Here is a 25,581-nt window from a genome sequence, read left to right on the forward strand (position 1 = left end):
CGGACCTCGTGCCCGCGGCAATTGCCAGGAATTAATTGAACTTTATCACGTCAAATGATTCAGTTCGACCAAATTGCTTCACGGTTGTTTAGTTTCGGATCGCGTGAATAGCGAGGGGCTGAATGAGCGGCGCCACTATCGATGCCGGTGCGTTCGTGCCGCGGCGAACACGTTTCCCTTTATTTTCCCGCGCGGCACGAGAACCTGCCTGTACACGGAGAAACACTATCCTTTTTCGTTTTCGAACTCTTTATCGCGCCAAAGGATATCGTCGGTGATTTTCGACTTTGTGTCTTTCGATACGTTCGATAATTGGAATCCGCACCTTAATGACTGAAGGGATCCAAAGGACCATCGGGAAGCCCGTCTCGTGATGTTCGTTAATTGAGTCTACTGGAGTCTTTAGAAAAAGGGTGGATACTTTACTATGGCTCTTTGACGTGCTCCTTTGTTCTGTTATTCTGCCAAGTGGCATAGAAAAGAGGCTCCTGACTTTTGGGGAACGGAGAATTGCTGAACTAAACAGGTTATATTGACTTAAACTTGTAGACTTTAACGGGAAACAAATATGTTCAGGAAGGTGGCATTCAATTAACACTTGGGCATTGTTGGGATCAATGTGAACTGAATCGTAGCTTCAGATTTTCATAAATTTGACTTCTCAGGGTGATAATTGCATCCTCATCACTGTTGAGGAGTTTGCTTGAGGGGTAACTACATATTTTGTAGTTTATACCTCACCTGTTAGAGGTGAAGAATTATATACCAAGCATTAAAATTTCAACAAAACTATACATTTTCTACTCTTAGTTATTTTCTATCCCAAAGTACTAGTTTTGAGTATCTTCCCAATCCCTCCAAATTGTAGTAAGTACATACATAGTTTTAGCACGAATAGTACGTTTAAAAGAAATTTCGAATTGTAAATGTACAGAATAACTCAGTTATAAATCAGAATAAGATAATGTTTTCGTTTAATAAATATGTAATGTATTCAATCTCGCTTTAGTTATCAGTCATGAACTTTAATAAAGGTTAGGTTTCAGGTGTCTGACGTTGAGCATCCTGTCATACACCATCCGCTTGAAACGGCATTCGTCGCTGCGCGTTTCTATGGTATTTCAGTAAAGCTTTGAATAAGAAATTTTATGTCACCTTGTGCGGAGACTACGCTATACCATTTTTACATTAAAATTTTTATACTATTGAATAATAACAGATACATTATTTCTGCTATTTTGAGAGGAAATCGTGTTAGATTACTTACTATGTTTTAAGATTTTGTTACGAATTTTCTAAGACATCGCATTTTAAAATAAAAAATATTGAAACATTCTAATTTTATACGAGTTAATTCCATCATAGTAAATTTTGATTTGATAAACTTAAAATTAATACAGAATTCAAGATTTTTTTATACAGAGTTATAAACCATGTTCTCAGTTCAGACGGTGTCGATATACTTTATCTTTGCGCATTGCAGCATTGCATACGTAAAGTCATGTGATTTCAGACTCCCTCTGCTTCTACGTGAGCACTTTTTTAAATTACACTCGCCATCGTGAAAAAAAATAAAGATAAATCTACAAAATTCTACAAGATAGTATCATATTCTAAAAATAGTAATATCTTTTAATTGTTTCATATTTTAGTGAAAAATTTGTACTTTTTATCCAATGTTAATATCATGAACCTCTTACAAAATAACTGTGTATGAAAATACAAACCTATTTTCCATTAATATTTTGGTTACCATATTAATAATGTTAATTTATTTATATCTAATAGAAAATAATTACTAACACAAAATAACAATGTAGAATTGATTATAAAAAGTGACCAACTATATTGTTAATTATATTCGTACAACAGAAAAAAAGAATAAATAAATAAATAAATCGGTTAGATATTGGTTAACTTTTAAAAAGAACAGAATACTAATACTTCACTTTCACAAATAAGATCACGTATTATCGGTTCAATATTCAGCAAATTTTCAATACTTATTTTTGTACAATGCACAATGCAAACAGTGTGGCTGAAAAGACTTTCATTAGACTCGCTATTCTACACACGTGACATGCTTACGTGTGTTCTACGAAGGGATTTGCAAAAAGTTTTCATATAGAGAGACTCATCTGTAGTCTATTTTCGATGCCTGGCCTACTATCTTTTGTATGCTGGTAAGCTTAGCTGTTTTTAATTTTGGGAAGAAATGTGTTGGTAATTCGTTCGTGCAATTTTCTTTATATTTGTTCAATTTTAAAATTGAACTGAGTTTGTGCAAAGAGAACTTTCTTAGATTTATAAATATTGCTTCTGATGTATTTTACGTTTAGAAAATCTTTTCTTTAAATCTTTTCCTTAAAGCGTTAGCAGACTGTGGTAAATTACTAGATAGAAATTTTAAAAGAATTTTTATTTTATTATGTCCAAACAAAAATACTTGTAACTTTAAGCCACGTTTCTACATGTATAATTTAAGTTACATTAACACAATTAACATGATTTCTCGAACTGTTTTTGGCATATTTTGTCTTTGAATAATATTTTCTATAAATTATGCGAATCTATTTTAACACTATCTATTTTAGCACTACACGTCGTGTAGTGCTAAACTACACGAAACTTAAAAAGTTGGGAGACCTAATATTGCTATAAGACGCAATCACTAAATTTCTCACTACAATAAAATTTAATACGGATATCGGGAAATATGATTTTTAAAATAATTCATGTACTCTTAACATTATTACTTCTTACTCTATCACCTTTATTTTATTACGCATACTGGATTTTATTAGACATTGCCACTGCCTTTCAGAAGTAAAATTTACATAACCTAATAAACTTAAATTAAATTAACAACGAAGTCCTTAAAATAAAATCTGAATGAAATCTGAAGTAATGTTCTCAATGAAAAGTTAAAAATAAAGATAAAACTAGAGTACTTAATGTCTTGATATAATATAACCTCTCAGAAAAAGAACAATTAATTCCCAGGAATTTCCTTCGTACAATTATTTTAGGATTATGTTATTTATGTTTATACAAGCGAGTATTTATACATTTGTTCCTCTGGTAGCTATAACTTATCGCTCCTATTGCTGTTTAAAATACCTATCGTGTTGATATTGAAGCGAGAAAACAATAGGTGAACATATCACGGTTACAAAGATGTTTTAAAAGCTCACGTGATATCAGAAACTCAAACTGAATTTTCTGTTTCGATGAAATTGTATCTTCGACAGAATAAATGCAAACAAATATGTATGGAATTGTGCGACTAGACCTAATTGCAAGAGGAAATATTCGCATAAACACGTTCCAAATAAAAATTAGAACACGTAGAAAGGTAATTATTAACTAAAATTGTATTTTTACAACACATGTGTATTCCAAGTAACAATAATAACTATAAATTATATGTTAAAAATGAAGTTGAATAAATTGAAGACATTAATAATGGTAAAAGTAACATTAAACCGATCGTATTTATTATTATTAATACAAACTTGCGAAGTTTTTTAATTGCACCCAGTACCTAACGTAATTGATGATCTTCATTCGAAATCTACCTTTTCTAACCTAAAAAACGAGAAACTTCTTTTTTATCTCATATAACACGTTAACATTCCAGACCTGCAGAAATCTAATTCGTCATAAATTTACTCAGCACCGCGATAATTCTTAAGTTTCACTTACTCGGGGTATTAATTAAAACTTCATCACCGACGTTAATTATAATTACGACGGTTCAAACGTTTCATACCTAATCTCTTACGATCTGTTGAAGCTGGAACGAAGCGTGGCGCTGCGTGCTGCGAATCGACTGAATCGTTTTGGCTGAATTTCGTTTCCACCCCTTCGACCGCAGTTCCAACTGTCGTTTTCTTTTTCCCAGCGTCCACGCGAGTGAAAATGACGGGAAATGGGAAAGGAAACAGGAACATAGACGGTGGGATAAGAAATGATCGTTCAGCTATTTCTATGGGAAATGACGTTAGTAGAGCGAGGTGAAGGAAAATGGTTTGCGTGTACCAGCATCCTTACCTTCCCCGAGGGCCACGATCATTTATCGCGGGTGACACTTGTAACACGATTAGATATCACGATTATATAGAACGAAAGTAATTCAAGTAATTACGGGAGCGTTGAAAGAAACGAAACAAATGGACGTTTCTTCTTTTAGGTTAAGAGGATTTTTATAGAAGAAGTTTTGTCCTAACAATTTTTTCTTGGCTTGTGTAATTTTCAGTATTGTAGAATGTGAAATTGATTGAACAATTTTTTTTTTGTGTTTGGTATCATGCTTATTGGGCATGATATGGGTCGAAAAGGGACATCTTATGCAATTTCCCCTCTACAAACTATATTAAATTCTGTTGGAAAGACATATAACGCGAAATCCACTGGTTTTCATGTGTTGGGCTAGGGCTAAAAAATAAAACAGGGGAAGACTGCTTCAATTGCAATTCAACTTTGGATAATATTTCAGAGGCTATACGTAGTGAAAGGGATACGTTTTTGAGGTTGGGTTCAGTAGGTTCATAGGAAGGAATTTTTAATTAAATTGAAACAGAAATTAATTAGCATTGAATACTTCAACTTATTTTGGGAATAAATATCATCGCATTGCTTAATGAAAAGTAACATTCCACGCTTATGAAACAACACAATTTGTTTACAAAAAATAGCAGCAACTGTAGTTTCTCATGGCAGAAATTTAATTGCGTTACAACGTAATTTCGAAATTGTGGCACTAGAAAGAACGCAATTCGCCCGTGAAAATTAAGTTAAAATTCTGCGAGGCAGGATTTCCTTGAATCACGTTTGTCTTCAACTGAAATAATATTGCAAACACCTTTGCATGACATACAATGAAAACAATATTGTAATATAACACGTAAAGTAACAATATTATAACTAACTGAAAACAGCATTAATTTAAGTATTTTAAGACGAAGATTGTCTGCGTGTTTCCAAAAAGAGAAAATTAAAATATCATTAACAAAGTGTATATGTTAAACACACAGGAATACTTTACGCACAGAGACAGATGAAAAGTCAGATTAATTTTTCTGATATTTCGTGCAATTTAACCCACGTTGAAATTTGCTTAATTAACTCCTGCAATTAGTCGCACGTGCCAGGTGTCTGTTTAAAATTAGAAGTTGTTTCTCTGCGTAAAATGAAGAAAACGAATTTGATAGTTTCAGCCTATTTCTTCTAGAAAAACCATCTTGTTTTTAATTACATCGTAACTTCTGGAGTACCTTGTATATTAATTCGTTTTAATATGTGGAAGCTTGCCTTTGCAAACTCCTGATTCTGTAATATTTATCTAACATAATTAAGGCGAAACTTGCTGTAAGTTTTGCATTAAAAATTAAATCGTGGAATGTTGGGGATTTCAAAGTAGGTAACTTAAAGAAACAATTCGAAGCGTGTCCATAAATTAAAGTGCAGATTGCTTGCATTGCGAAGCTGGTCGTTATCTGAAGAGAATTATTTATAAAGATGATGTTTCGTACAACAAACTCGATTATTCAATGCAAAGAGAGTTTCGAATAATTGTGTTTTAGTTTCACAGGAACAAACAATTTGTTCTTCAATATCATTTTGTTATTAGATTAGCAATCAAGTAATTTTTTAACTTGTTTTATGTTTCGGTACATGTTCCTTGAAATATTTTTGAGATTTTAAAATTTTCTTATATTCATAGCATTAAAATTGTTATAAATACAGAAATACTATAATATCGTAGATACAATTTTTTCTTATTTATAATCATGTGATTTAGGCTATTGAATTTTTCTGATATCTCAAGGTTATAAATCTTAAAATAAATTTGTGACTTCACGGTTTTAAGACTGTATTAAAGGCCACATTATTTTTCTAGAATATACTAGCTTAAAATTAATTGAAATTTTATTTCAATCAATTGATTAAAGTTAAAATCGTATAAAAGTGATTTACTGGCAGCGAGAATAATAAAAGAGACATTAAATGACAAACTATTAATAGACTGTACAGATATTTTGCGCACGTTACCACAAATAATACTTTTAAATGAACAATTCATTTTAAATTTCATTTAAAATATCTTTGTGCTAAGTCTGCTATTAAATTGCAAACAAATAGCTGTGTATATACTTGCTCACGTTGCTACAGAATGGATTTCATTCAATCAAGAAATAATAGATCAATTCAAACAATTCACTGCTTTAAAGTATTACTCTTCTACCATTCGTTTAAAATCATTTCTAACTAGATGTTCTAAAAAATTATTTATTAAGAACAACATGGCATACGTTCTTATTAACTTGAACATCGATGTAACGTTGTCTATCAAAGAGTTTGCAGACGATCGCGCCTCCTCTGAAAGTCATGAATATAATTATAATTACGTGCAGCGTAATTCACACAAAACGCTTTCGAGTAGTAGTAAAGCTTTTAATTCCCCGAGGTATCTGAAGGAACGCATTCCCCAATTTTGTTTTAAGAGGAATTAACGTCATCAGTTGGATTTGCCGCGCGATAATTCACTTCTATAACGAAGCATAGCGACTTGTTGGAGCGGGTCGATACAGCATAAAATTACGCTGCCGTTCTATTTACCATTTAAGATTGAAATCGGGACGAGGGAAAACTGTAAACAGGTTCGATCCCTTTTCTAGAGGTTTGCACCCATTAGCAGACTCTAAATCGGGTCGATTAATTTTTCAATACATTTCCATGGAATGTTTATCTAATTAAGTACACTTTAATATACATCACCATAAGTGTTTCAGTTAGGTTTCGTTGAATGTCAATAAATACTTGGATACTTAGCGAAGTGTAATTAAAACGTTCATATTTTTATTTTAATAAAAGTCTCCTCATTATCTCATGGATCTTTAAAAGAACTGGTGGAAGTTATTTGTTAAAAATCTTATTAGCAAATGGACAATTTGTAATAAACTAAATATTATCCAGTGATCATCACGACCGTTTAATTTTACTCCAACTGAGTAATCGTGGAATGAAATGGATCATAAAACAGGAAAGAAGTGTTGAAATAATGAAAGGAGATTTAATTAGAAACGTTAAATAAATTAATTGCTACACACATGTTCACTTAGGACAAATAAAGCTGCTTAAGAAATGAAATGGGGTCCACACGCATGCTCACGAATGATTCTGCGCATGCGTAAATGAAACGTTTCCAAACGCATCAACACTACATCATTCCATGGATGTTCTCTCTGATTCCTCAACCACTACAAACATAAAAAATTTAATCTATTCCTTTATCCATTTTCAATAAATGAGTAAGAAGCGTTTGGTAATAAAAATATTCACTCTATAAATAGTAACATTTGAACAATTTTTGGTTATTAAAGCCAAGTAAGGACAAAATAAGAAAAGTTGTGAGTACCATTAGGCAACGAGTAAACTCAGAAATGTTGATATCAGTGATATGAGTGTCGTCACAAAGAATTCAAGACATACGACTCTTCGCAAATTCTTCGTTTGTTCCTACAAGGGTGCACGAGTCTACGAATGACATTTCGCGAGTGAAATGGCAGCCGAGCCGCTAGGTAATGCGAAATGTCATTCTTCCGACTCGTTTTTGTTCAACGTGTCACAGGAAACATAAATCTATGTTTCAGGACATATGACATACTCCTTTGTAACAGATAATCCAGCGTTTCATACATTTGTTATGCTGAAATTTAAATACTCCTTTTTGGGTACATAAATAGAAGGGATCTAAACAATTGGAGAGAATTATAAATGATCTATCAGTTAGTTATCAGAAGACTCGATAGAGCTTAACGCTAAGTACTTAAGCAAAAGTGCGCGTGAGACGAAGTCTTTTTTCTGCTACGAATAGTCGGTCAACTTTGGGCATGTAAAAAGATATGTAAAAAATATTTCTCGGCAAAAAGATGGAAACTACAGCGATGGGACATGTAGAGGAGTAGACCGGAAGAATGTGCAACCGGAAGAAAATTGGTCCACAGGAAGCTGAGCTATGATGTGTCAAAGATAAGTGCATTTTAGGATCGCTGGGATGGTAAAGCCCTCCTTACCCCTCACCCGTCTCTCACCTAGGATTGCAAGTCCTGATGGAATGGCGGACTGAGTGGGTGGACGACAGCGTACTGCAACTCCTTGCCTTTCAGATGCTAATCGTTCACACAAGAAAGATCAGAAGGACTAGCAATGTCCACAACCGATTACTTCTCATCAATTTGTTCCTTTTCTTCTCATTCACTATGTTTAACCAATTTCTTGCCATCACTTTACTACTAATTCTTACTCAATTTAAACACATATACAGACACCTTTAAAAAAACTTGTGAAATTTTCCCCAAAAACCCTAAAAACATTAAAAATACATCCCCTTCCCAAAAACATTAAAAATACAAAGTTTGCGTTAAGTACTTAAGGTCCTTCTAAACCTTTCAAAGATTGTCATGGAAAGAAAGAAATTTTTCGAAAACTGTCATTTAAATTTATAAATCATAGATAAGGCGTGCAAGTACTCACTAGTTTAGCTTACAGTATACTCTGTTATATCCATTCACGAGGTGGTTAAATCTGACTGTGCTAGTAGTTAAATATTTTAAACACTTATAATTAATTTGTTGCTATCTAACAAAATCCAGTGTAGTTGCATTAAGGGCACTTTAAGTACTTTTTTTTTGAGGAGGTTATGTAGTCTATTCGACATCGTTTGTTTTATGTCGCAACAGGTATGGAGGTATATGACAGTGACACGTCATAAATTTTGGCTATGAACTACAAAAGAGGTAATGGAGATTGTTTTTATCCTTTAATGTTAAAAATATATTATTTTAATCATAATAATTATGACTAGTGTCACTATTGCCCATAATTTCTCGATTCCTTATCAATACAGGAGACTCTCTTTATATGTTCATCACTTGTGGCCGCTCAGGAACATGTATCAAGTGCAAGGGAGGCATTTCTTATCTCTTTTATTGATCTAGGGTAAACTCAGGTTTTGAGGGAGTCTTTCCTATCGATTAGTAGGAATATCGATGTAACCAATAAAATCTGGCGAACATATAACAAATAACGTTCTAAGATAGATTCTTAAGTTACCAATTAGTATGTTGTTCATCAAAGATAAAAGTCTAAGGACAATAGGAGATATAATTCTGAACGAAATAAACCTAAAATATGAATAACCACATTACTATTCCATTTTAGTGTTCTCCATTAGGTTACGAAGACAATAAAATTAATGTATAGCGAAAGAAAGAAATTATAATCGTTACGTGTATAATACATCTAAGAAAGAATAAAAAAGAGTATTTAAATTCAAACATCCAGGCACTTGAATGTAATTTTACAAGCGAGATTCAACCACATCTCTTTATTCGAATATTACAGCAGCACAGTGGTGCATAAAAATTACGTTCCTAGGACGCTGGCCGATTCCCAAGGCGCGGGAGCTGCCCGTAGACATAATAATAAATTATACAAAGTGAATCGCCGAGCACGTTTAATTATCTGTCAAGTTCTTTTACGCGTATCATCTACTTTCGCGGGATCTTCCGTCCACCGTTTGCCTCTAATGAAGCGCAAAGGAAAAAACCTGTCTCCGCCGTACAATTCCATCTCTGTTAATTCGTTGCAGAGAGGAGAAGGGCTAGAAGACAATGCCAGGCAACTATCCACAAAGCAATGCAATTATCATTCGCGTTGTTTCCAGAGCTCAAGTCCCATCGTGCATATACTTGGAACGTGGTTAATACTTGTCTCCTTTAGAGGCTTTCTACGCCCTATTTAACCTATTTCCTTTTTAATTTCTTGCATTGTTACTTGAAATGGGAATGTAAACTCTTTTATAGACACTAGTTAAACTACCCGTGAAAAGTTAGGAACCATATAACTCTTTATTACGTTTCACGCTGTTGATTAGTGTGGTCTATAGTAAATTCTCGTTATATGTTCATCGTTCGGGATCTGGCAGGAACATATATCACGTACATGGGAGGAAACTTTTACCTTCCTTGAATTCGAGCCGACTATTTGCGTCGAATAGTCATATATCAAGGGAAATCTGTTTTAGCCAAATAGTGGGGATAGCGATGATAAAATCTAGCGGACGTACAACGAGATTTAGTTTATTTGTAACTTCAAAACAAAGTTAAATAGGGTGCATATTTATATTCTTTCCCATCACTTTTAGTCAGGTTAGTTTTCTAAACTTTCTAGATCGATTATACTCTAACTATGCAATATTTTTGATAACTGTCCCATAAATAACGTCGATTATAACTAAATACTAGGTCAAGTTGGTCTGAGAAAACGTAAGTTATAGTTTTATCTCGAAACATGTTCAAGCTTCAAACATATCATGAACATATATCGAATCAGGCACTCTATTCTGTTGGAGTGAGATAGAAACGCACAAGCTAATGAGAATTTATTACTATAAACATCTAAAATCACAGTCAGTTAAAAAGGTGTATTAATCATAATTAAAATCATTTTAAAAAAGTTTATAATTATAATTAGTGTAGTTAAACCATTGTATTTAAATACTACCAAGGTAAATCAAATAACTTAACCCTAAGTGAATGACTTTATGATTTATCCAGAACAGTTTCCACATTTTTTATCATTCATTAATTCCAAATATCGATTGGTACTTCAATGCAAGAATAATATAAATAAAGCTTTACTAGGGCTACACTTAAAATGCAGTAATTCCCCTCGCTTTGATCCATTGAGAATCAGGTTCCCACGGCGTGTCCAAATGAAAAAGTCAAGCCCTAGTGTCCACTGCAGGGGGCGTTTGTGTTTAGCCCCCAGGACACCCAGTACAAATTTTCGCGTTTAATTTCACACTGTAACATACAAAAAAAGCTTCCGTTACAACGAAACTCCATTAGCACAGCCCGCCGGTGGTTTAACTATTTCCTTTGAATCCCCGTTCGCAAATTATTCGTCTACAGTCGTTGCAGTGCGAGTTTACGTTCAAAGGAACGCCGAATAACAGCCAACTAGCGCTACACGAAATTCCAATATTAATTTTGGCATTATCTTGTCTTGTCTCGAATTTCAAGACAATAACAAGACAAGATTACTGTATGCAATATATAAGACAATACAAGACAAAGTTGTGAATAATCTTGGCCTAGACAATATGTTTAACTATAATTTAATATAATTTTTCTTCATTTTAAGAAGTGTATAAAATTACGTATAAATATATACCTAAAATTACGTATGAGAACACTTTTGTGCCTAAATTAATTACAAACAGTAAAATTTTTTATAATTTAATTATAAACAATTATTACTTGTTTATATATAAATTAATTTTCATTTATTATATCTATATTGTTTATGTATATAAATTCATTAATTATTTTAACTCTTAACTATATAGTAGAAAGATGCTTTATAAGACAATGCTTATTTTCTTGGTTTTATTAGGTCAGCGGAAAATTCATCTGGTGATTTCGAATTAGAATCTTTGACTAAGTAAACCTAGATGGCAATTTTCGTGATCTGTTAATCTAAAATAAACATAAATATGAGGAAAAAGCTATTTTTCAAGCTGACAGGTGGTCACCAGGCAATAGTCGTATTATATGATTAGTTAGACAATAATCGTCATATAATATAACTTGATGAGGATTTTAGAATAATTTTAATCTGTTTTCTTCGATGATTTTTGAAAGATTTGAGAGTTTAAATATCGATCTTATGGAGGACCTATTGTTGAGCTGCTCTGTTATCACACACTATAAAGTTTGATTTATCAGAAAAGGAGTTTCAATGCAGTGAAATCTAACTTTCTAGTTCACTTTTTCGCCGTTGCTTGATCGTAAATCCTCACATTCATAAAACGCAGTTCGCAATTTCAGAGTCCACAATAGTAACTCGAATCTCCAACAAACATCCAAAGTGTCACTCCCTCAATTGGCGCTTTACGAGGTGAATGCAGCAAACGAGATATGTTATCACGAAAGACATCAATCATTTTATCTGTCTGCAATTACAGACGAACGTGAACACGTATGTTGCTGACTCAATTATACCTAACGCACACTCAGGGAAGATAACACCTGGTCCTAGTGTACAACTGGTATAAACAGAAGGCAAATTGACATAAATGATGAGAGCTATCGCATGAATGCAAACAATGAAGTGTCTAACATTGGCCATGAAGAAAACAGAGTGTAGCAGGTTGAATCTCCAAGACAGTTCCTTCGTGTACTAATAATAGTGACCTAGGACTCACGTCTACAAAATGGGATGCGCCAACCTAACCTAATTCACGTAAATGGCGATAGGCAGCGAATAGATTCAAACAAAGAACTCTAGCCGTCCTGATCACAAAAATAAAGTATCAAAAAGCTCCCAAGATAGTCTTCCTAAGTGTCTTCAATAGTCTCGATGCCTAATCTAAATTTGGATGAATCTGTGCCTACACCAGTAAACATCTGATTCTAATTTACAATTAATAGAGCCAGTACACAAATCCCAGCAGCTAACGCTAGTCTTCCACATGAAAAAGAATAAAATGTATCCAATCAGGTGATTCCTAAGACAGTTCTTCCCAGTGTTATCAACAGAAACTCCGCGAGGAATCAAACCGCGGCGCGGTAGCGGATCTTGACGAGGGATCAGCAATGGCCCGGAAAGCAGCGGGGAATCAGGTAAAAAGAGAAAGGGGGAATGGCCTGAAGGCAGAGGTAGCACCTCGGCATTCGACGATTCAATCAACGCTTCACATTGTCGACGTTAGACTGTAGGGAGGAAAATGTCAGCCGTCGCAGTGACGGATATTCTTGGGGTCGAGGTATGAAAAATGATGTCTGACAGCGGCGTAAGTAACGTCTTGTACCGTCAAGGTACACCCTACGAGAATGCTTTATACTAGGTTGTTCTGGTCGGATGGAAGGGGGCTGAAGGTTTCCTGGCAGATATCCAGCTGCTATCTGTCGAGTATGTTGAGACGCTGCGATCCCGTGTAAAGCGCGTATAAGCAAGTCTGTATTAGCTCGGTGTCACCCGTCTACATAACGCTACACTGCCGAAATCGAGCTTGCTCCTTTTTTCGACTCGATGGATCCCCATGTGACCATAGGGAGTTTGGCAATTCCCGGTTGATGGTGTTGTTGGATTATTGCTAGAAAATTGGATTTTTATTCAGATAGATATCGAAATGTGATTCTAGAATAAAGACTTTAAAGAAGAGCTGGGTATATTGTAGATTATCAGTGTGACCTGAGTACAGACATAGGTACATTTTGTTTTCAGACGTTTATTTTTTGACATTATTGTTAGATTGCTGTTAAAATATCTCGTTGGTTTAATGAATTGTAAAAGCAAGGTTGTATAGCTCCCTGAAAAATGGGAAAATTTGCGATGTAGTCGAAGGCTCTTGGTATCCTCTAGATGGTTAATATTATACATTTGGGCAGCAACATATACTCTACTTTTAGGGGGTTTTTTTCTTCATATTAATAGATTGCTAAAGAATTCTATTTTCCTACGTAGAATATTAAATTAGAATTACGTCACTCTCTCGCAGACTCGGAAGGAAGAATTTGAAGACTTTAATTGTGATAAGGGATTCCCGGTGATCTATAGCCTGTTGGTGTCATCCACTTGAATAGCGTGATGTATCTTCAAACCAGTTTCTTTTCTCATCCTCGCAGATTTCTACGTAGTTTCTCTTCTGGCAGTGTTATTTAAGCTCATATTAAAAATTCCACTTTTATACAGATTACGCGAATTGCGTTGGTCTACTTTCGAAGTAAATTTCAAGCACTTAAAGGTGCACCACCTCCCACTAATATTCCCCTTCAAACATCCACCTCTATAATATTTATCTTAACTAAAATGTCTCGAATACTGGAATAAATTCATTTCCAGTCCGTAAAATCTCTACAAGTACAGTTAAACACATTCTCGGTTGCACAGAGCCTAACGCGTATTCAAATTTGAAATCTGCCTCGGTCCTGGCTCGTATCCACGGAAGGATTATGTATACGTGACATTCGTTACGATGATTACCTCTGTAATTAGCCCGGCCGACGTTCACGAACGATTACAATTAACAGGACATTCCTTGTTTAGGTAAAAGCGGTTCATTGGTTGCTCGAATTATCGACGCGATACCTTGTTTGGATCGCGGTAGGAATGTTTGGCCAATGTAAAACGTCCGAAGGGAAGAGAAACAAGCCAGGTTGGCGTTCGACAGGGAACAACGTATTCCTGGACAATAATTATTCGAATTGCTCTACCGAAACTAATTATCTCTCTGCACTTGCATCGAATTTACCTGTCTTTCGCTGTTCCTCTTCTCCAATTGTTTCGTCCTCTGTTCCTGGTAAACTTTGACGCTGCGCAGTTGCTTCTGTCCCTGTTCTCGGATGTACCATCGAATTATGTATGTCGTAGCCCGACCCATCGACCCCGTCGCAAGATGCACCCACGCGCTCTGATGTCCCCCACTTTGAATGGTGCCAGCGACGGAACTCCGCTGGATGGGTTTACTTCTGACTCTGCAATTTAAGAGTCGGGGAAATGTTCTACTGACACGAGGAAGATTATGTTTGCTCGGCGATGGTCCTCTGACAAACTGGCTGCAGAGGAGTTCCTATCTAGGTTGCTTTAGGTGTTTTATTGAGAATTCTTGGAAACAGGCAAATACACGCAATTGACTGCGTCTATGAAGGGTAGAGAGGTTAATTCAAAAGGATTCTGAAATTAATTGGATGTGCATGTTTAATTCTGTGGCGAGCACAATTGATCGCAAAATATCTGTAATTTAAATGTTAGGTTAGGGCATATGAAATTATACAATAATTTGTTCTGGGAAATTTTATTTTTTGTTCATTTTACATTTCTTTTATTAGGATAAGCATGACATAAAACAATTAACGACAACATATTGCTACATTAACAGAAACCAATTTCAAATTTTGGAATCTCCCCTACTTAACCTGAAACATCAAGAAAACGAAGAATCTCGTTAATAAAGCATTCCACTATAAAAGAGATTAATACCTCTTAATTATTATTATTATTATTTTCCAATGCAATAGGACTGCGTTTTACAGTAATAAAGTAAAGTAAGGAAGCAGAACGGACAGCTAGAACTCGAAGAGAAGAGTCGGAATAAACGCTGTCTGCTTGTTCATCCCTCGTTTCATGCTCTGCCATCCGGACAATCTCAGCCCCTGTACTACCTTTTCATTTTCAATTCTGAGATGATGGAGGTGGGGAAGCCAGAATGGCGGGAAAAAAGTGAATGACGTGCGTGGACATGTTTTGCTCGTTGCGTTGTGCATAGCGCGTGTAGCATTGCTCGACCGCGCTCGAAACTATCTAATATTTACACGGCTGAATATTCAATATTTTCCAGTGGCGAATCACGGAGTGAGAACATTTGAATAACTCAATATGAGCGATGACAACTCTTTGATCCTGGCATTGCAAACTTATTGGTAAATTCGATTCAATCGAGACGTGGTTCTGTCGGCTGAAAAAAGGGGAAACTGGAGAGAATTTTTAGTTGCATTGTAAGGTTAGGTTACGTTTTAAGAGCAGGCATTGATTGTTTCTTGCCTGCTATACATATAGTAATTATTGGTTATCTTTCATTTCCTTGTATGAAGAAATTTGTAAACTATTTGATTATAGCAATATTTTCTGGTAGATTATTATGTTCCTTTTAGAGAAAAATTATAAAAAATTTTTGCTGAAATTTTTTGACTCGAATAAGTTAGTTACAGTGTTAGGAAAAATGCAGAAATTTGGAATACTTAGCCATTTGAAACACAAACTCATCAGTTTTGTACAACAATAAACAAAAGAAGTTAAGGATGTTATAGGTTCTGTACCTAGTATCAAATTTAAAACTAAAATATTCAAGTGCAAATTGGTGTTATATAATGAGTTATATAAAAGTTTATCAAACCTGTTCTGCAGATGACGAGTTCTTGATAACAAATTAAAAGTTACTTATTCTTATAATGTCTTTGAAAATATGTATATTAACCGAGTATGAAGTTACAATACTATCATATATCGTTCTGTCAGTGGGTCTTCCCATCTTTGAAGAATTTTTTATTTTTATGCCTTTAATTGGCATAAGATGTAATAAATCAAATTTGTTATAATTAATTAGTATTTCAATAAATAGTAAATTAATAACATATTTTGGCAGAAACCTGCATAATTTAGAATTATAATAATTTGTTATCAAAAAAATATTATTAGTTTATACCCCTATGAATTGTATTAACTACAATTCTGTCTAGAAGCTAATTGAATTTTAAAAAAGTGAAATTAGTTACTGAAAGTTGGTTAAAACTATTTCTTACAATATTTGACAGAAATTTTAATAAATATTTTTCGATCTGCACAGCTAAATTTTCACGCCTTATTGAAAAAATTATCGTTTAAAAATTACTACCAACTGTATGTCAACAAAAACCCTTTGATCCGATTGCATTCAATGGCCATATGTGTATACGCTTCGAAGATAAAAGGAAACGCCAAACGTTTGAAATTTAACCTGGCTCCGACAAACTCGTATCAGTCGTACTTGTTGAAACTGCAAATTCGATAAATAACCACCTAGCCATGCATACGGAACAACCAATTTTGCAACTGTGTAACTTGGCATGGTATTATGGACAGGATTTACACCGATGTATTGAGACGAATCGAAATACAGTGTGAAATCGAAACTGTTTGCAGCTTGTAAAATTAATAAATTAATGTCTCCAATTATTTGATTTAGGACGGCTCCCTATTTTGCTGCTGAAGTTGATCTTGAAACCGCTTGCAAGCGATTCCGGGGATTTTCGATCGCTTGTGCTCCTCTCAGAGGTTGAGCATCGCTGCTGTAGAGGTACTTTGCGAACGTAAGGCTTCTCGTGAGTCTGCGCAGTCGGGAGCTAAAAGAACGGAAGGGGCAATTGCTTCTCCCCACCCCTCACGTGATTGCTCGTTATATTCGTGATCTTTTTATATAGAAATCCCATTGTCTGAGATTTCCTGTGATTTCCAGTTATATAATATATGTAGATGACTAATTTTATTAACCTATTTTCTCCTTCCTTATGCATGTTCATTTCTTTGCTACCTGACATACCATTGAAAATTAAAAGAAGTTTTTTATACAAGCACTATTTAATTTTGTTCGAATCTCCACACACAGAGTGATAGGAAGGAAAACAGTATGTATCATTTTAAAATTGAAATATCTTTGGAATAAAAATGGACAGGTTTTTTCAAAGCCACTTTGTTCATAGAAAACGTAACATACAGAACAGACGTCAGTTAACGTCAAGGAGTTAATTAAAATGTTTAAAAAATTTCTGTGAGATGTATCTAAGTTTAAACAACCTATCAATCATAGTATTCATGTGGTGGGTTGGTATTTGGTATGATATTTTATTTCACTACTTCACCTCATGCACATCAATATTCAGAAGATTGCCGTACCTGAGGCACTCTGACCCTAAATTTTTAAACACTTATGTATGTGTCGTTAAAGATCAATGTATATATATCTGAAGGTCTACGTACGTATAGCTGAAGAATAGATCCTGCAACATAATGTCGTTCTCCTCGTCTTTTGTCTTATTTTAACGTGCTGGCTTCCTCAAGTTTTGCTCTAGTTACCGAAAACCTATACGATCCAAGTAGAAAAGCATATAAGATTTAAATAGTTCACAAAATAGAAATAGGTATATTTAACAGTTTGAACTTTGCGAGCAAGATCTGGGACATTATCAAATTTAGATTAAGTTTCAGTGCTAAATCTACTAAAGTTAAATTGGCGGTTCCTTTTTAATCTTCAACAGGTATTTTATCACAGTTTCAATTCTTTATTTTCCGATCTTCATTCACTTCAGAAAATCCTGTTGTTAGTTTCGGATATGAATCTCATGCAACTGATAATCACAATTTACGACAGAAATATTTATGGCTAGCACCACAAAACGCTACTGGATCATGAATTATACCTGTTCTGTGATCGGTATCACATCGTATCGGCTGAAGACTATAAATATACTTTTTCCTGAATTGACAGTGTATGATACTAAAGGAGACATTGAAAGACGCAGATTTTGGAAGATTGAACATTTTAAAACTATAACTACAAAATACGCGAAAAACTTAAAATATTTGAATAGATGAATACTTAAAAATTTATATGTTTGAATCATTTGAATAATTAAAAATTTTAATATTTTTATAAATATTCGAATGTTTGAATAATCAAGTAGTTGAATATTTGAATAACTGAGTTATTGAATAATCGAATATTCAATTACTAAAATATTTGAATACTTGAATATTGGAATACTCGAATACTTGAGTATTTGAATACTCGAATACTTGAGTATTTGAATACTCGAATACTTGAGTATTTGAATACTCGAATACTTGAGTATTTGAATACTCGAATACTTGAGTATTTGAATACTCGAATACTTGAGCACCTATAATCTGATGTGTAGATGGCAACTATGATTATGAAAAACCTGTTGTTTGACTACTGTTTAGAAATTCGTATAAGCTAATCGATCATGTTCAAATAGGAATGACTATTAATCGCGTCATAAATTGTTTGAGGGATCCAATTGAATGAAAACGCGTAACATCAATATAAATAATCTAATTATACCTTATCGCATGAAATCAGAGTGAAATATTAATGATGATGTAAAAGATGCCACGAATATACCACTTGAAAATGCATCCAGTGATGACTTTTATGCTTCTGGACGGACGAAACCAAATACATCCATTCAATAATTCATAGATGATAATGAATAATAACTTAATCTGTACGGTGCGTTAAACGCGATATGGTGTTATATTATATCGATAACGTGGCGGTAATACCTTCAACCACTCATTCCGCTTTATCGTACGCTTAAATAACTGGATAGTCACGATGCGCTTCGCCGATGTCACCATGCGAAAATTGCCAACAGTGTTTATCGACACGTACGTCTCATTGATTATAGTTGGATTCGACAGACAGGATTTTTAGGTATTTTAAAAATAAATCTAGGCTAAGACATTAAGTTTTATTGAAACAATTTAGGTGTATTAGAAAATACGAATTATTTCTGAAATAAAAAAGTCAATTTTGATTTGTGGCGACTTCAAATTTCCTATTGAAATGTTCAAGTGTGAAAATACTTCAATATCGTAATATTGATATATTAAACTTCCTAATATTTCAGTTTCTTAATATTCAAATAATGAGATATTAAAACATTCAAATATAGAAATACTTCAATGTTTATTTCTTCAGATATTCAAATATTTTAGTATACAAATATTCACTTATTAAGATTTCCTAATAATAAAACACATTCAAATATTTAAATGTTCAGGTATTGAAAAAAAGATATTAAGAGTCAAATATTCACAACAAGCACACTGCAAAAGAATGCTACTATTCACAGCAAAGCCACCTGTCAAGTAATCTAACCCTAGATTACTTGACAATTACTGCCAATCCACCAGTAGAACTTTTCAATAATCAAATAATCAAGCAATTTCCAGTTCCACTAAGCACCCACATCACGCACACGAAGTATACGTCAACTGCAAGTTCCGAACACGCGAATACACATTCAATGCCTGACAAAGACATACGCTGGTGGCCTAACCAAGACAAAAAGAATCTGATCAGAGCATCGACACCAGCTCTATCACTTCCAATCGACTGGAAGCCAGCGTTCGTTCCTCCGTTGATTATCGCCGCGCTCGATTACGTAGCACGCGATCGGGGAAAGATAGGGGATGAAATCGAAGGCGAAAGGATGAGCGATCGTCGCTCGGTAGCCGCGGGCGATTCCTCCGCGAGGAACTTTCTGGACTCGTTTTTCACCTGGAGTCCTAGTTTCGGAGGAAGGTTTGCCATATTCAGCTAAATTAACGAACTACATCTTCAGAGAGGGGTTGGGACGCAACACGAGCAAAAGAAGAAAAGGAGGGAAGGGATACACGCCAGCCATCGCCAAGTCGTCGCGTTGCGACTGGCGTAAACGAAAATAAAGAGGCGTCACTGAGTTCCTGATTACTTCTAGTTTCTTGCATTGCAACCAAGGAAGAAAAAATAGCGGTCGCCGAGGAAAGAAAGGGAATCGCGGATTCTGGGAAAATGAGATGCAGCGTGACGGTGAAAGGGAAGGTGGAACGCAGCGGGAGCAGAAGGGGGGGAGAAGAATTCAGAGAGACAAAGAAGCCTCCCTGGTATTTGTTTAAGCGGGTTTCCCGCCGTAGACGTGTCATGGATTACAATGACGAACAATTAGATCGTCATCCAGAAACGAATCGTTTGTAAGCGGAAGTGTGTGAATATCTGAATAACCATTTTGAAGATAATTTGGATTTATACAGCTGAACGAGCCTGGAAATAATGTTGAGTGGTTTCTTTTTATGTAAATGAGTTCGTATGTGCATGCGTGATACATAATTAATCGAACAATTGAGGTTTTTTTGGAATTTTGCTGTGAATTGAAGAGGTTCAGAATGTAGCCTTTTGGAATTAATTGCTTGTTGATCTTTGAATAAATAGGTTACTGGGTCATAGTTGGATTTTACTTCAACGAAATTATTCTACTCTAGAAATCATAATACAGAAATTGGGGCAAGTGGAAGGACTTCAGAAACTTTTCAAATTTTGTAATGTTAGAAAAGCATAATGTTTCAATACTGGAGAAATTGAATATTTAAATACTGGGGAAATAAAAAAATTTTTCAATCTGAGTAGAGGAAAACTAAAAGCTGAAATTTGAATAGTAGTATATGACTATTTGATATTAAAAAATCTGAATATTTGGAAACTTGAAAATCAGAAATTGTTCGTACTGAAAGAACAAAAAGAAAATGATGAGAACATATTGTCACAAGGATAGTTATCAAATATTTATTTAGAGATGTTTACTCTGCAAAATTAATACGCAAAATTCTTATAAACATTTGTCTCACTTGATTTAATTAATAAATAGGAGTTTATATTTCAATGCTTATGAAGTGAACAATTTATGGTAGTATTTGTAACTGGTATCATCCAGGTGCTATCAGTATATCATAGCTGGAACACTAAATTTAAATCCATTGAAGTGTTATATATGAGTCCCCTAAAATCTATAATTTATGGCACAAGAGTAAACAAAATTGAAATACTACCATAACGTACCGATAAAGATCACAAGCCAATCAGAGCAACACCTACACATTTCAAATGTACTTAAACTTGAATTAACAAACATTTAAAAGTTTCAAGATGGGCATGTCGAACAGTTTGTTTAAAAACCAACTTTCATCAAAATTATGACCAATTTTCGAGTTTGACCTTTAAGAAGAATTTATTTATTTATTTATTTAACTACGTCGATACAACCATACCGAAAATATATACAATCGAGAAGATAGAGATACAGGGTGTTCCATAAAACTATTTACATTTGAATTTGAGTTTACATTTCAGTATAAAAATCTTTGTGCACCATTCTATATAACGTAAGAGTAATAAAGATTAGCTACAAATAAAATATAATGAAAAAGTTTAAAGAAAATTAAAAATACAGAGATAAAAAACAGATAAAATGTATTCGAACGTAGCATGCTGATCAATAATCGCTAAATACAATCCTAGTGACAAAATGATTAAAGTGCACAGCTACATATTTGTAACTCGTAAGATCAACTAGGATGGGTATTCATGCTTTTCCATCAACATCATTCCCATTTCTTTCCTGAAAACATGATTACACGTTTCTGAGCCCTCTGCACCAGTTTTATCAGATACACCAGGAAAAACGTGGAAGTCTTAAGATACACAAAGATCAACGTCAAGGGGTTAAGTACGTAGGTACACAGGCTGCCTGGCACAAAAATGTTACACTGACAGCTACAAACACGTAAGAAACACGAATTGCATATGTCTCTTTTATCGCGCTCGAAAAATCTGCATCCCATCATTTCCAAGCCTTTCTCCCCTCTTTCCTTCCACCCAGCTTTTACCTCGCCTCCTCTATCTTCGGTGCACCTTCTCCAACGAACGGATCACCTTCCCGCCTTTTTCACCAGTTCTATTAGAGAGCCTCGCGGAACACCCGAAGACATCCGTTTCCTGCAGCCACAGAGCTACATTCAACCAGAACACGGACGGAGGATGTGCACACACACGGACAGCCGGGTGACACGTTTGCACGCTCCGAGTGCGTCGCCCACGGGCCAAAATGGAGGCAGTGGATGAAGTGGATGCTCCTAGTCTGTCTAAAAGGAATCGAGCAAGGGAGGGGCGGTCGGTGTGTGGCTTTTAAAACCTCGTCGAGTGTATTACGATTTTTAATTGTGAAGTTTTCGCTTTTTGTGTAACGAGCACAATTGGTTACGTCGAGCGTCGAGGCGCCCGCAGAGCAGCCCGGCTGGGAGAGGAAATTTTCTAGATGGGATAAAGGAGGGTGAGGACACCGGGAGAGAGCACAAGGCGAGCATAACGGACCGTTTTGTAAATAGAGCCGGCGCGTGGATTTGTTTCCCTGTGAAATCTCTTTCCAGAGGCGCGAGGTACGGGCAGACTTTTAACGGGAATGTCTTGGCCGAGGGACAATGAGCGCTGCTTGCGGAGAATCGCGTGCAAAGAAACGCCGACGGTTATAATCGGAAGTGGTGGGGATTGAATGAAACGAGAAAGCGAGGGAGGAGTTCGGGCACATTTTTGTAATCCATGCGTTATGTGGGATGGAACGACATCTAGGTCAAGCAAATTGTTATTCCTTTTGATCCGGTTGCCGATTGTGGACCGCTGTGAATACTTTCAAAGTCGTCCCTGGATCGCTTAGTTCTTCATTCTGCACTATCGGGTCGGCGATGAATTATTTTTGAACGACGATATTGCATCCAGCATTCTGAGTGGAGCGCGATTTACTGATGTTGCGGAAGGGGATCAGTGAGTCCTTTAAAATAAAGCTTTCGGATCTGGTACAGATTGAGAATGCAGATTGACAGTGGTGCATATGTATGCGCCATGAACATCTCTTAGGGTACATCTAATAACGCATACGTATGCATCATGGGTCCTTTAAAAAATATTGTGCAGATACACTTTGAGTTTTGATATAAGTGTACAAGTGTTAAAGAAGAGATACCATTCACGTAACCGATTGTGAACTTGAAATATGACCATTTCGGTTAATAATATGCTAAAGTCGAAAAGGCGTGAAGGATGAAATGTAACTTTTTTCTTCATATTAGGGAAAATTAAGAGGAGGAGAAAAAAGAACAGGTGTCCTATTGTATTATATTGCTACAGTCTCGCTCTTATATAGGGCATAGACCTATATTAATAGGACACCCGTTAGTTCTTCCCTCACGTCCAAATTTCCCCTACTATAACCAAGGAAGGAATTTTGCGACAACCCTGTCGCATTCCCACTTTGGTCAATTAGACCCTCTACATTGTACTGGACAAAGTAGGAAAGAAGTCCCGTGAAAGGGATGCCAATCTAATTTGTCACAGGGAAAGAGACCACGCCTTGCTCCTCTTCTCGTTTCTCGACTGTAGTGTATTATTGGTTAAAGTATTTACACATATTATATAATTGGACCAAAGAATTCGTCTTGCCTCTACGCCATTCCGCGGGACTTCTTCGCAAGTCTGTGTAATGCAACTGGCACGTTCAGGCATGATCCATGTCCCTTTGAAAAAAATATTCCAACGTTTTACAAGTATTGCAATAGATAATTATAATTCTATGTTACTATTATAGATTTATGCTAGTGAATAATGTCTAAGCAATTCTGATATTTTTATCATTGTTCTTTTCTGTGCTGTCTTGTGTTCTAATAAAAGTGATGTATTCCTGTTCGCAGGTGGCGTGGCTCCGTGTCGACACACAAACGATCCTCACGATTGCAACGCACGTTATCACGAAGAATCATCGGATTGCCGTGACACATAGCGGTCATCGCACCTGGTCTCTTCACATCAAAGACACGAGGAAATCGGATAAAGGATGGTACATGTGCCAAGTTAATACTGACCCGATGTCCAGCAACACTGGATTCCTTGAAGTAGTTGGTAAATAGATATTCACGTTTATAAATTAGTAGGATATCATTATCTGAGTCAATGTCACCTATGCATTGTACAATCCTTGGAATCTAACGTTACCACGTACGTGCATGTATGGGGAAGTCAATGAATACTTTTAGGTTGTCGCTTAAATTAGTGACGAGGGACGTTTGGTACTGTTTCATTAATTCCATTACAATATTATAATTTTAATATAATAGTAGAGTCATTCGCCTCTGACGACGTATTTAGCAACAAGTGATTTTAGGATGGATTGTATTATATATACGTACATCAAGCTTGTTGGGTTAATAGCAATTTCGATATTGCTGTAAATTAACCACTATATTCCTCTTCATTACATTACCCTGGGTTTAACACAGATCTCATGAATCTACTCAAGCTACGTAACCGCGCCAAGAATGCTGGTAAAGTGGCGCCATTTACCACGGAATGAGACAATATCTTCGTCACTTAGGGTTCTAAGAAAAACAATCGAATTTTTCTTGTTGTCATCCGACAGCTTTTTAGTATTTTTTACTTAACCTAACATTTCCTGCCATCTGCTCACTACTATTTTGGTATTTTATACCTAATCCAGCATAGTAAAATCTAACCTTTCCTGTTACTTGCCGGCCACTATTTCTCACTTTAATAACCTTACTTATTTTTACTAACCTAATATTTTTTGTCATCAGTATGCACCTACTTGTGTAAATGGCATATTCCAACATAATGTTATTATATTCTATAATTCAGATAACTGTATATATAACTTGTTCTAGAAACTTAATAGTTTCTGGACTTAAACTGTTCTTGAACTTAATAGACCCCATACGTGTACCCTAGATCCTAGATTCAGTAAAGTGTAATTTCAGATTTTCTTCCTACAATTCCAAAGCTTCTTCCAAGTAATGCCTTCACCTTGAGAAACGTGGAATGTAAGTACATCCTTACATCCTTTAGCCAGAATGATCCTCCAGAACAAGCCAAACGTTGTCCACCTCATTAAGTACGGCATAGCGTCTACCACCAGCCAACAGATGCTGGTGTAAAACACTCTAAACGCAATAATCGTCGTCCCAACACATTTCTACTGTCTTAAGAAAGTGGCGTTGTGTGTTTATAATCCTACCAGGAATTCTGTGCACTAGAAGTCTATGGTTGGTATTCAGTATTGTCCCGATCCTCATGCATTCCAGTCGATGCTGTCAGCCAGACTTTCGCATGCTGCTTGAATTCAGCAGCGGTGATGCGGTCTTGTTATTATTTACAGGAAGAGAGAATTTCGTAGGGCATTTGGAACCAAATCGTGCGTTGGTAATAACTCGCGGGTTTGTATCGTACGTCTAGCGAAACTCCAGGATCCCTGACTGGTCCTTGTGAAACTCGACTAAGAACAGGCAGATTCAGCGTTTTCCCTGTGTACGTAGGCACCCCCTTGCGCTTGCATCCCGCGGAACACGTCCTTTCCT

General features: G+C 35.5%; 1 protein-coding gene across 1 annotated transcript in view; it reads left to right on the forward strand.

Annotated features, from left to right (window-relative positions):
* The window catches only part of LOC143181575 (neurotrimin), a 164,694-nt gene that overhangs the window by 104,168 nt on the left and 34,945 nt on the right, over positions 1–25,581 (forward strand). The window contains exon 3 of the mRNA XM_076382074.1: positions 23,905–24,112. Within this exon, the coding sequence (XP_076238189.1) occupies positions 23,905–24,112 (208 nt within the window). The remainder of the gene's footprint in view (positions 1–23,904; positions 24,113–25,581) is intronic.

The sequence above is a fragment of the Calliopsis andreniformis genome, chromosome 7, assembly GCF_051401765.1.
Source record: "Calliopsis andreniformis isolate RMS-2024a chromosome 7, iyCalAndr_principal, whole genome shotgun sequence".
In the NCBI taxonomy this organism is placed as follows: Eukaryota; Metazoa; Arthropoda; class Insecta; order Hymenoptera; family Andrenidae; genus Calliopsis; species Calliopsis andreniformis.